The sequence below is a fragment of the Oncorhynchus clarkii genome, chromosome 16 (genome assembly GCF_045791955.1).
Source record: "Oncorhynchus clarkii lewisi isolate Uvic-CL-2024 chromosome 16, UVic_Ocla_1.0, whole genome shotgun sequence".
Taxonomy (NCBI): domain Eukaryota; kingdom Metazoa; phylum Chordata; class Actinopteri; order Salmoniformes; family Salmonidae; genus Oncorhynchus; species Oncorhynchus clarkii.
Window position 1 is genome coordinate 52951259 of NC_092162.1, and position 13379 is coordinate 52964637.

General features: G+C 43.4%; 1 protein-coding gene across 4 annotated transcripts in view; it reads left to right on the top strand.

Annotated features, from left to right (window-relative positions):
* Window positions 1-13379, top strand: part of LOC139368713 (helicase ARIP4-like) — a 93676-nt gene that overhangs the window by 50772 nt on the left and 29525 nt on the right. For all 4 annotated transcript variants that reach the window (XM_071107996.1, XM_071107999.1, XM_071107998.1 and 1 more), the window contains 3 exons: window positions 5453-5590; window positions 8180-8403; window positions 11255-11437. In XM_071107996.1, the coding sequence (XP_070964097.1) occupies window positions 5453-5590; window positions 8180-8403; window positions 11255-11437 (545 nt within the window). The remainder of the gene's footprint in view (window positions 1-5452; window positions 5591-8179; window positions 8404-11254; window positions 11438-13379) is intronic.

The window sequence follows — 13379 nt, forward strand, 5'->3', positions numbered from 1 at the left end:
ACTAATGTTGCTGCATACTCCAGACAACTTGTTTTTTAATACATAAAATGAAATATGTTGCTGCATACTCCAGACAACTTGTTTTTTAATACATAAAATGAAATATGTTGCTGCATACTCCAGACAACTTGTTTTTTAATACATAAAATGAAATATGTTGCTGCATACTCCAGACAACTTGTTTTTTAATACATAAAATGAAATATGTTGCTGCATACTCCAGACAACTTGTTTTTTAATACATAAAATGAAATATGTTGCTGCCTACTCCAGACAACTTGTTTTTTAATACATAAAATGAAATATGTTGCTGCATACTCCAGACAACTTGTTTTTTAATACATAAAATGAAATATGTTGCTGCATACTCCAGACAACTTGTTTTTTAATACATAAAATGAAATATGTTGCTGCATACTCCAGACAACTTGTTTTTTAATACATAAAATGAAATATGTTGCTGCATACTCCAGACAACTTGTTTTTTAATACATAAAATGAAATATGTTGCTGCATACTCCAGACAACTTGTTTTTTAATACATAAAATGAAATATGTTGCTGCATACTCCAGACAACTTGTTTTTTAATACATAAAATATGTTTTTCTTATATTTGGACTGCTAAGCCAGACAAAATTAAACGTGCCTATTTATATAATGAATGTGAGTTTTTTGGGGGCTAAAATGATTCAATATTAAAGCTTTTAAACCTCTCACTTAAAGCGTCACTCATACATAAGTTATACTAAAACCCAAAATGGTTTTCCAGAAGATTATTAAGAAAGGCCCATCCTTTGTTAATAAATGGCCTTTTTGCCTTCATACAGATTACAACTTCTCATTCCCGACTAATTGAAAATAAAATGTTCATTAAAGTATTGCCCTTACAAAGCTGGTTACAATTTCAGTTTTATCATCCAGAAAAGACATACTGATTAATTTTAAAAAAAGCATTATTTATGGATAAATGTTTAAAAATTGTATTGTATGTATTTATTTATTTATTTATTTATTTGTTTATTTATGAATGATATTATGAATAGAAACGGTGGAGTTATGTCACATATGCAGCTATTGAAAATATATGGGAATGTCTGCTCAATCCGAACTCATAACCGACTGATTGCAGTATTACCACAATAATGGAGGAGGCAAGTGGAAAAGGGAGAAGGTAGGGAACTTGTTTGTCTGCCATATATTGAAGAGACAAATTGTCTGACAATAATTGGAATAAATAGAAAAATATACCAGTTTAATTTGAGGACAATAATGTTGAAAGCTGCACCATACAGGTTGTGAAATAAATGGGAAGAGATTTCCGATGTACCGATTCCCTAGCACATGGTTTATGAACTGATACAAAAAACACTTGATTCAACAAGTTTTTCATTAAAATTCTTGCCACCAACAGAATGCTATGTACAGTTGAAGTTTACATCCACTTAGGTTGGAGTCATTAAAACTAGTTTTTCAACCACTCCACAAATTTCTTGTTAACAAACTATAGTTTTGGCAAGTCGGTTAGGACATCTACTTTGTGCATGACACAAGTAATTTTTACAACAATTGTTTACAGACAGATTGTTTCACTTATAATTCACTGTATCACAATTCCAGTGGGTCAGATGTTTACATACACTAAGTTGACTGTGCCTTTAATAAACAGCTTGGAAAATTCCAGAAAATTATGTCATGGCTTTAGAAGCTTCTGATAGGCTAATTGACATTATTTGAGTCAATTGGAGGTGTTCCTTTAGATGTATTTCAAGGCCTACCTTCAAACTCAGTGCCTCTTTGCCTGATATCATGGGAAAATGAAAATAAATCAGCCAAGACCTCAGAATTTTTTTTTTAGACCTCCACACATCTGGTTGATCCTTGGGAGCAATTTCCAAACACTTGAAGGTACCACGTTCATCTGTACAAACAATAGTATGCAAGTATAAACACCATGGGACCACGCAGCCGTCATACCGCTTAGGAAGGAGAAGCGTTCTGTCTCCTAGAGATGAACGTACTTTGGTGCAAAAATTGGAAATCAATCCCAGAACAACAGCAAAGGACCTTGTGAAGATGCTGGTGGAAAGGGGTACAAAAGTATCTATATCCACAGTAAAACGAGTCCTATATCGACATAACCTGAAAGGCCGCTCAGCAAGGAAGAAGCCACTGCTCCAAAACCCCCATTTAAAAAAGCCAGACTACGGTTTGCAACTGCACATGGGGACAAAGATCGTACTTTTTGGAGAAATGTCCTCTGGTCTGATGAAACAAAAATAGAACTGTTTAGCCATAATGACCATCGTTAGGTTTGGAGGATAAAGGGGGAGGTTTGCAAGCCGAAGAACACCATCCCAACCGTGAAGCACGGGGGTGGCAGCATCATGTTGTGGGTGTGCTTTGCTGCAGTAGGGACTGGTGCACTTCACAAAATAGATGGCTACATGAGGAGGGAAAATTATGTGAATATATTGAAGGAACATATCAAGACATCAGTCAGTACGTTAAAGCTTGGTCCCAAATGAGTCTTCCAAATGGACAATGACACCAAGCATACTTCCAAAGTTGTGGCAAAATGGCTTAAGGACAACAAAGTCAAGATATTAGTGGCCATCACAAATCCCTCACCTCAATCCTATAGAAAATTTGTAGGCAGAACTGAAAATGTGTGCGAGCAAGGAGGCCTACAAACCTGACTCAGTTACACTTGCTCTGTCAGGAGCAATGGGCCAAAATTCACCCAACTTATTGTGGGAAGCTTGTGGAAGGCTACTGTTTAACTTTGATGCAAGTTAAACAATTTAAAGGCAATGCTAACATACACTCAATTAATATTTGGTAACTTCTGACCCACTGGGAATGTGATGAAAGAAATAAAAGCTGAAAGAAATCATTCTATTTTTCTGACATTGCACATTTTTGAAATAAATGTGTGATCCTAGCTGACCTAAGACAGGGAATTTTTACTAGGATTAAATGTCAGGAATTGTGTGAACTGAGTTTAAATGTAGTTGGCTAAAGTGTATGTAAACTTCTGACTTCACCTGTATATGGGGCATACAACAATCTCAGCTCTGTAGATTATTCTGCGAAGAGACAGAATCACTACATCATTTGTTCTGAAATTGCCCACATATAGCTTGTTTCTGGTCACATGTTCTGGTCACAACATTCACCTAAAATTAACCTTACAAATAGCAGTGTTCAGCAATTTGGAAAGCCATAGTCAGTCAATATATAGTATAATAATACTCGTAGGAAAGGTGTTTACCTTTAGCTCAAAATCTGTGGATACTACATGATTAGAAAGTTTCAAAATATATGTTAAACATCACAGTACAATTGAAAATATATATGGCACATGGAAACCAAACAAGGGTGGTCTATGGTGATAGGTGGGATGGGCTGAGAGTGGCTGAGGGGTGGGAGTAAAGACCTTATGTTCAATAATGTATTGTTATGTGATTGCTGTGTATGAAAGTACAATGTAAAATGTATATGTAGCAGAAAAGCTGTAAAAGCGAAGATGTGTCCTCCGAAGAGTGGGTTGGTGGATGGGTTAATACAAGTTTGGACATCTACTCATTCCAGGGCTTATCTTTATTTTACTATTTTCTACATTGTAGAATAATAGTGAAGAAATAAACTATGAAATAACACACATGGAATCATGTAGTAACCAAAAAAGTGTTAAACAAATCAAAATATATTTTGTTTTTGAGATTCTTAAAAGTAGCCACCCTTTGCCTTGATAACCGCTTTGCACACTCTTGGCATTCTCTCAACTAGCTTTATTGAGGTGAGGTAGTCACCTGGAATGCATTTCAATTAACAGGTGTGCCTTGTTAAACGTTAATTTGTTTAATTTCTTTCCTTAATCTTGGAACTACCCATCCCCGATCCGGGAGAATTGTCATCAACTACACTAATTAGCATAGCGCAACGGTCAAAAAATATTACTAGAAAATGTTCATATTCATGAAATCACAAATGAAATATAGCGAAACACAGTTTAGCCTTTTGTTAATCACCCTGTCATCTCAGATTTTGAAATTATGCTTTACAGCCAAAGCAAGACAAGCGTTTGTGTAAGTTTATCGATAGCCTAGCATAGCATTATGTCCAGCTAGCAGCAGGAAGCCTAAGCTGTCAATTATATGCATATTCTAGCATCTGGTCCTGAGAAATAGGCAGTTTACTTTGGGAACGTTATTTTTCCAAAAATAAAAAAATAGTGCCCCCTAGTTTCAAGAGGTTAATGCGTTTAAGCCAATCAGTTGTGTTGTGACAAGATAGGGGTGGTATACAGAAGATATCTCTATTTGGTAAAAGACCAAGTCCATATTATGGCATGAACAGCTGAAATGAGTAAAGAGAAACGACAGTCTATTATTACTTTAAGACATGAAGGTCATTCAATCTAGACAATTTCAAGAACTTTGAAAGTTACTTCAAGTGCAGTCGCAAAACCAAGTGCTATGATGAAACTGGCTATCATGAGGAGGAGGAAAGGACGACCCAGAGTTACCTCTGCTGCAGAGGATAAGTACATTAGAGTTACCAGCCTCGGAAATTATAGACCAAATAAATGCTTCACAGAGTTGAAGTAACAGACACATCTCAACATCAACTGTTCAGAGGAGACTGCTTCAATCAGGCCTTCATAGTTGAATTGCTGCAAAGAAACCACTACTAAAAAACACCAGAGAGAAGAGACTTGCTTGGGCCAGGAAACACGAGCAATGGACATCTGTCATTTTTCTGATGAGCCCAAATGTTATGGTGTGGGGGTGCTTTGCTGGTGACCACTGTCAGTGATTTATTTAGAATTCAAGGCACTCTTAACCAGCATGGCTGCCACAGCATTCTGCAGCGATACGCCATCCCATCTGGTTTGCGCTTAGTAGGACTATCATTTGTTTTTCAACAGGACAATGACCCAACACACCTCCAGGCTGTGTAAGGGCTATTTGACCAATAAGGACAGTGATGAAGTGCTGCATCAGATGACCTGGCCTCCACAATCACCCAACCTCAACCAAATTGAGAGGGTTTGGGATGAGTTGGACCGCAGAGTGAAGGAAAAGCAGCCAACAAGTGCTCAGCAACTCTTTCAAGACAAAAAAGCCTTCCGGGAAAAGCTGGTTGAGAGAATGCCAAGAGTGTGTAAAGCTGTCATCAAGGGTGAAGAATTGAAGAATCTAAAATATGTTTTGATTTTTTTTAAACACTTTTTTGGTTACTACATGATTCCATATGTGTTTCATAGTTTTCATGTCTTCACTATTATTCTACAATGTAGAAAATAGTAAAAAATAAAGAAAAACCCTTGAATGAGTAGGTGTGTCCAAACTTTTTGATTGATACTGTGTATCATTATAGTAATTCACTGGTTGATACTTAACACACTCAGGTGATTAACTACTGCATCTCTCCCTCTGTACCCTCCAGGACATCTGTCTCAGAGTGTGTCTGCTAGCATGGCCAAAAAGGATTGTGTGATCTGCCTGGACACCAGTAACAGCAGCACTAAAGTCAGAGAAGACGACTCCAAAGCTCTGGTCCCAGAATCACACGCCCCCAAAGAAGGTGAGTCCCCAGTCACTATGAGACACTGTTTGGTGTCCCTCATCAAGATAGAGAAGCCCCAGGGTCTGTCACACATATTATTATACATTATATTACACATGTTAACTGAGACTAGGGCTGTTGCGGTAACCGTATTACCGTCACACCAGCCATAATGACAGTCAAATTCCACATGACTGCTTAGTCATGGTAATTAGGCTTCTCCAAGCTCTGCTGCTGCTGGTCATTAGTAGCCTAGCGAAGTTGCTAACTTCCTGGTACTCAGCACTCTATAGTCCCTCTAATCACTCTGACATCAAATGCAAATGTAATCGAATATCTAATTAAACACTTAATGAGAGCCCATGAGCTCATGTTGCACAACATTTCTATAGGCTATGCATATAGAGGAGGATCCCATCAGCTTTCTATAGGCTAGGCCGACTATTTATTCTCTCAACTTTCCTAATATTAATCACATTCCTTAAATTTACAACAGGAGTATAGCCTACCTGGCTGGCATGAAAATAAACCACAGCGTCCTCCATTCGCTATAGCATAAAAATATGTCAATTGAACTCAAGTGTCCCACACCAAACATGGTTTCTGAACCACTGATCGATTTAGAACTGCAAGACTGCCATGCTTTATATTCTTGGTGACGTAATGACCCATTTCTCTGTTCTTCAGGTGTTTTAAATGGGATCAAATGTGGGTTAGATGCTTACTGTAGGTAAATTAAGGGAAATGGTCTCGCTGCAGTGTACTTTATGAAAGTACGTCATGTAATGTTATCAAAATTACAGCATTGGGTACGTAGTGACTGGGGTGTGCTGTACCCGACTGGCTCTGAGCAGTTGTCTGAGCTAGATCAGATAAGCTAGAGCAGGAGAGTCGCTACAGTATAGAACTAAGTTCTGGTGAGTACATCATGTGCTTTTCCTCCACTGGTCATGACTCTCACACTCACTCACTCACTCACTCACTCACTCACTCACACATACATACACCTGTCTGTTTGTGGGCATAGATCCATTCCCAGTTGAACCCCCTTCCAACCCACCCTGCATTTTGAGTCCTGGATGAGAGGGTAGGCATGGAGAAAACGTCTGGTTAATGCCAGCCTCAGGCAGCTTCCACCCAGGCAGCGCGGTAACATTTCTGCCCTGGGTTATGTAAACCCATCTCCCACCACTATAATCCAGCTTGTATAAGCACCCATTCACTAGACTTACATAAACCTGCTCTCTATCGTCTTCTCCTCCCCTCTTCTAGGCCACATCTGTAGTTCAAAAAATGGCACAAGTTTGTGGAACTTATCACTTAATATAGATGATGTGGGGACCCATTTAGATGTTTCTATATATTTTTTTACATTGTTATTTGAAACCAGGCCAGGGAAGAACTTTTTTGAAGATTTGTTTGCCTGTCAAACATGATGCCAGAAAAATGTGTCATTTCATAGAATTTGTGAAAACAGATGTCTTCTTTTGGAGATAAATAGTGTTATTGAAACACTTATTATTGAATTATTGAAACTAATGAAATGTTTGATATTTTATTTGTTTAGACAATATTGTGTAACATAATGGTAGAAAAGTATTGTTTTGATTAAAAAGGCAGCCACACAATGCAATTGAAACACATGGGTATTATGTACAGTACCAGTCAAAAGTTTTGACACACCTACTCATTCAAGGGTTTTTATTTTTTTACTATTTTCTACGTTGTAGAATAATAGGGAAAACATCAACAATTAAATAATAGATATGGAATCATGGAGTAACCAAAAAATTGTTATACAAATCAAAACATATTTTATATTTAAGATTCTTCAAAGTAGCCACCCTTGATGACAGCTTTGCACACTCTTGGCATTCTCTCAACCAGCTTTACCCAAAATGCTTTTCCAACAGTCTTGAAGGAGTTCCCACATATGCTGAGCACTTGTTGGCCGCTTTTCCTTCACTCTGCGGTCCAACTCATCCCAAACCATCTCAATTGGGTTGAGGTCGGGTGATTATGGAGGCCAGGTCATCTGATGCAGCACTCCATCACTCTCCTTCTTAGTCAAATAGCCCTTACACAGCCTGGAGGTGTGTTGGGTCATTGTCCTGTTGAAAAACAAATGATAGTCCCATTAAGCGCAAACCAGATTGGATGGCGTATCACTGCGGTAGCCATGCTGGCTAAGTGTGCCTTGAATTCTAAGTAAATCACTGACAGTGTCACCAGCAAGCACCCCAACACCATCACACCTCCTCCTCCATGCTTCACAGTGGAACCACACATGCGGAGATCGCACAAAGACATGGTGGTTGGAACAAAACATCTAAAATCTGTACTCATCAGACCAAAGGACTGCTATATTTAGATTGGTTTAATATTTTTGTTGGTTACTACAGGATTCCATATGTGCTATTTCTTAGTTTTGATGTCTTCACTAGTATATATTAACAGTAAAAATAAAGAAAAACCCTTGAATGAGAAGGTATCCAAACTTTTGACCTGGTACTGTAGATATATTATATGCTTCTCCTTTACCATCTACAATGCTCTTCTAACAAAAACACCTTGACCCCCCTTTTCATTTTCCTTTCTCAACCATAGACGTGATCGAGCTGAGCTCCGGCGAGGACGACGCCCTACAGATCAGCAGCGAGTCCACCAATGAGGAGGAGGAGCGGTCGGTGGAGGCCAGCGGCGCCCACGTCAACGATGCTGTGAACCAACCGGACGCCCTGGGGCGTGTCTTGGTCAACCTGAACCACCCTGCTGAGGAGGTAGACCTGTTCCTCTCCCCTCAACTGGCCCGTGCCGTCAAACCTCACCAGGTATGGATTCCCTCAGTAGAATATCAAGTAGGTCTGGGCGGTATATACCGTATACCAGGGTATTTGGAAATACCTGCAGTCAATTTGTGGAATGAGTTGGGGGATGAAGCAGATTGCGTTCTTATTTCACCTGTCACATTATTGTACAATGGGATAAAGCAGGAGCAGGTGTGTCCAGCTGTGTGTTGACAGGGATCTCGTTTTATATTGAGTCAACAGTGTTTTTTTGCTTCAATAGCGTGATCAAGGATGTGCATCTATAGTTTTCCTTCACACAAAATACATTAGTGCAACACATTCAGCAGAAAATAGCTTTATTTTGATTTGATGACAAAATAAGTATTTTTTTGAAAAACGATGTATGGCCATCATATTTCTAATGTTTAGGCGTATCATAGGAAATGTAAAGTTAACATTTAATTTTACTGGCGAAAAGTTTCTGGCTACACAGAGAAAAGCAGCTCCACATCAGTCAGAGCGTTGTCTGCTGATAGAATGCCTGTTCATGAATTCTCATCCCAGTTTAGAAGTGCAACTGAAGCACAAAGTTAGTCTGATGTCGAGCAGAAAGTACAATGAGAACCATTTTAGATCGGCGTTTCCAAACGCAGCAAGATATTTATTTTTTCCCTTTGTGACAAACACAGAATTCTGCGTTAACACGACCTCTAAGTTTAACTTGCTATCTAAGTAAGTGGCTAAATGAATAAGGTGACAGGCATAATATTGTGTTAGCTTTCTGCCATGTTTGAGAAGTCAAAGCCCTTTGGATGTTGTTTGCACAGCTGCCACTGCCATCTTGATTTCCTTTCTGTTTTTTATCCTTTCCGTTCTCAGCTGTCTGCTCCTCCCTCCTCTTCTTCAAGCAGATCAGGCAAGCCTGTTGCCTTAGCGACTCCAGACTCCACACAGCTTGTAGACATGCTGCTGGAGCCTCCCAAGTTGCTCAGCGGTTTAAGGCATTGCAGTGCTTGAGGCATCACTACAGATCTGGGTTCGATCCCAGGCTGTGTTGCAGCCGGCCGCAACACAGCCGTTAAGGGAGGGTTTGGCCGGCCAGGATGTCCTTGTCCCATCACGCTCTAGCGGCTCCTGTGGCGGGCCAGGCGCATGCACGCTGACACGGTCGCCAGTTGTACGGTGTTTCCTCCAACACATTGGTGAGGCTGGCTTCCGGGTTAAGCGAGCAGTATGTCAAGAAGCTGTGTGGCTTGGCAGAGTCGTGTTTCAGAGGACGCATGGCTCTCGACCTTCGCCTCTCCCGAGTCCTTACGGGAGTTACAGCGATGGGATAAGACTATAACTACCAATTGCATATCACAAAATTGTGGAGAAAAAGGGGGGAAAAAGTGTTTAAAAATGTAGATGTGCTGCTGGAGAGCCAGTACTGCATGCGTCAAAAATGTGTTAATTTGCACAATGCAGTGGTGGAAAAAGTACCTAATTTCATACTTGAGTAAAAGTAAGATACCTTCATAAATAATGACTCAAGTGAAAGTCATCCATTTTTATCAGCATATTGATTCCACAAAACAAAGGGCTAATACTCTTGACCACTGCTACTCTAACTTCCGTGATGCAAACAAAGCCCTCCCCCGCCTTTCCTTTGGCAAATCCGACCACGGCGCTATCTTGCTTGTCCTGGCTTATAGACAGAAACTCAAACAGGATGTACCAGTGACGAGAACCATTCAACGCTGGTCTGACCAATCGGAAGCCACGCGCCAAGATTGTTTTGATCACGAGGACTAGAATATGTTCCGGTCAGCCTGAGAGGACAATATTGACCTATACGCTGAGTCGGTGAGTGTGTTTATAAATAAGTGCATTGGAGACGTCGTACCCACTGTGACCATTTAAAACCTACCCTAACCAGAAATCGTGGAAGGGTGGCTGCATTCGGGTGGCTGCATTCACTCCAAGCTCATAATCAAGCTGGAGGCCCTGGGTCTCAACCACTCCCTGTGCAACTGGGTCCTGGACTTTCTAACGGGCTACCCCCCAGGTGTTGAAGGTAGGAAACAACTTCTTCGCTGACCCTCAACACTGGGGCCCCACAGGGATGTGTGCTCAGCCCTCTCCTGTACTCCCTGTTCACCCACGACTGCGTGGCCAAGCACGCCTCCAACTCAATCATCAAGTTTGCAGACGACACAACAGTAGAGGGCTTGACAACCAACAATGACGAGACAGCCTACATTGAGGAGGTGAGGGCACTCGGAGTGTAGTGTCGGGAAAACAACCTCTCACTCAACGTCAACAAAACAAAGGAGATGATCGTGGACTTCTTGGGCGTTCACATCACAGACAAACTGAAGTGGTCCACCCACACAGACAGTGTGGTGAAGAAGGAGCAACAGCGCCTCTTCAACCTCAGGACGCTGAAGACATTTGGCCTGTCACCCAAAACCCTAACTAACTTTTACAGATGCACAATCAAGAGCATCCTGTCGGGCTGTATCACAGCCTGGTACAGCAACTGCACTGTCCCCAACCGCAAGGCTATCCAGAGGGTAGTGCGGTCGGGATACCGCCCAACCCTAATATCAAGCCTATCAAACAGTTTTCTCTTCATACATAATCAATCTACCAACCATGGTACCACTGACTCAATAGGGCCATGGATTCTCTTGTTAGCACAGGGAGTCTAGCAGTTATAGGGCTAATTTCCCAGATACATATTAACCCTAAAAAGCACTTTCAATTAAGATGTTCTGCCCACGGAGACAGCCATGGTATACAATGCAGTCAAACAAATATAACAATTAACAGACTTATCAATCTGCTAATGATCGCACTACTTCTGTCCCTCCCTCTCTTCCTCCTTTCTTTTCTCCCCCTCTCCCATCAGATCGGTGGGGTCCGGTTCCTGTATGATAACCTGGTGGAGTCTCTGGAGAGGTCTAAGCGCAGCAGTGGCTTCGGCTGTATCCTTGCCCACAGCATGGGCCTGGGCAAGACCTTGCAGGTCATCTCTTTTATAGACATCCTGCTTAAACACACGCAGGCCCACACCGTGCTCGCCATCGTTCCTGTAAGTGGCTGTGTACTCTTTTCTCTCTTTACATGCTCTATTCTGTTTATTCATACTGGACATAATGCAATGGGGATGTGTGAATCTGTTTTGTAATCTCTTGACTGAGGTAATTTACTTTCTCTCTCTCTACCGCTCTCCCTCTCTCTCTCTACCGCTCTCTCTCTCTACCGCTCTCTCTCTCTACCGCTCTCTCTCTCTACCGCTCTCTCTCTCTACCGCTCTCTCTCCCGCTCTCTCTCTCTCCCGCTCTCTCTCTCTCCCGCTCTCTCTCTCTCCCGCTCTCTCTCTCTCCCGCTCTCTCTCTCTCCCGCTCTCTCTCTCTCCCGCTCTCTCTCTCTCCCGCTCTCTCTCTCTCCCGCTCTCTCTCTACCGCTCTCTCTCTCTACCGCTCTCTCTCTCTACCGCTCTCTCTCTACCGCTCTCTCTCTCTACCGCTCTCTCTCTACCGCTCTCTCTCTCTACCGCTCTCTCTCTCTACCGCTCTCTCTCTCTACCGCGCTCTCTCTCTACCGCGCTCTCTCTCTACCGCGCTCTCTCTCTACCGCGCTCTCTCTCTACCGCGCTCTCTCTCTACCGCGCTCTCTCTCTCCCGCTCTCTCTCTCTCCCGCTCTCTCTCTCTCCCGCTCTCTCTCTCTACCGCTCTCTCTCTCTACCGCTCTCTCTCTCTCTCTACCGCTCTCTCTCTCTCTCTCTACCGCTCTCTCTCTCTCTCTACCGCTCTCTCTCTACCGCTCTCTCTCTCTACCGCTCTCTCTCTCTACCGCGCTCTCTCTCTACCGCGCTCTCTCTCTACCGCGCTCTCTCTCTACCGCGCTCTCTCTCTACCGCGCTCTCTCTCTACCGCGCTCTCTCTCTACCGCGCTCTCTCTCTACCGCGCGCTCTCTCTCCACCGCGCGCTCTCTCTCCACCGCGCTCTCTCTCTCTCTCCCCACCGCGCTCTCTCTCTCTCTCCCTACCGCGCTCTCTCTCTCTCTCTCCCTACCGCGCTCTCTCTCTCTCTCTCCCTACCGCGCTCTCTCTCTCTCTCTCCCTACCGCGCTCTCTCTCTCTCTCTCTCTACCGCGCTCTCTCTCTCTCTCTCCCTACCGCGCTCTCTCTCTCTCTCTCGCTACCGCGCTCTCTCTCTCTCTCTCTCCCTACCGCGCTCTCTCTCTCTCTCTCTCCCTACCGCGCTCTCTCTCTCTCCCTACCGCGCTCTCTCTCTCTCCCTACCGCGCTCTCTCCCTACCGCTCTCTCTCTCTCTCTCTCTACCGCTCTCTCTCTCTCTCTCTCTCTACCGCTCTACCGCTCTCTCTCTCTACCGCTCTCTCTCTCTACCGCTCTCTCTCTCTCTCCCTACCGCGCTCTCTCTCTCTCCCTACCGCGCTCTCTCTCTCCCTACTGCGCTCTCTCTCTCTCCCTACTGCGCTCTCTCTCTCCCTACCGCGCTCTCTCTCTCTCCCTACCGCGCTCTCTCTCTCTCCCTACCGCGCTCTCTCTCTCTCTCTACCGCTCTCTCTCTCTACCGCGCTCTCTCTCTCTACCGCGCTCTCTCTCTCTCTACCGCGCTCTCTCTCTCTACCGCGCTCTTTCTCTCTACCGCGCTCTCTCTCTCTCTACCGCGCTCTCTCTCCCTACCGCGCTCTCTCTCTCCCTACCGCGCTCTCTCTCTCTCCCTACCGTGCTCTCTCTCTCTCCCTACCGCGCGCTCTCTCTCTCCCTACCGCGCTCTCTCTCTCCCACGCTCTCTCTCTCTCTCTACCGCTCTACCTCTCTCTCTCTACCGCTCTACCTCTCTCTCTCTACCGCTCTACCTCTCTCTCTCTACCGCTCTCTCTACCGCTCTACCTCTCTCTCTCTACCTCTCTCTACCGCTCTACCTCTCTACCGCGCTCTCTCTCTACCGCGCTCTCTCTCTACCGCGCTCTCTCTCTACCGCTCTCTCTCTCTCTACCGC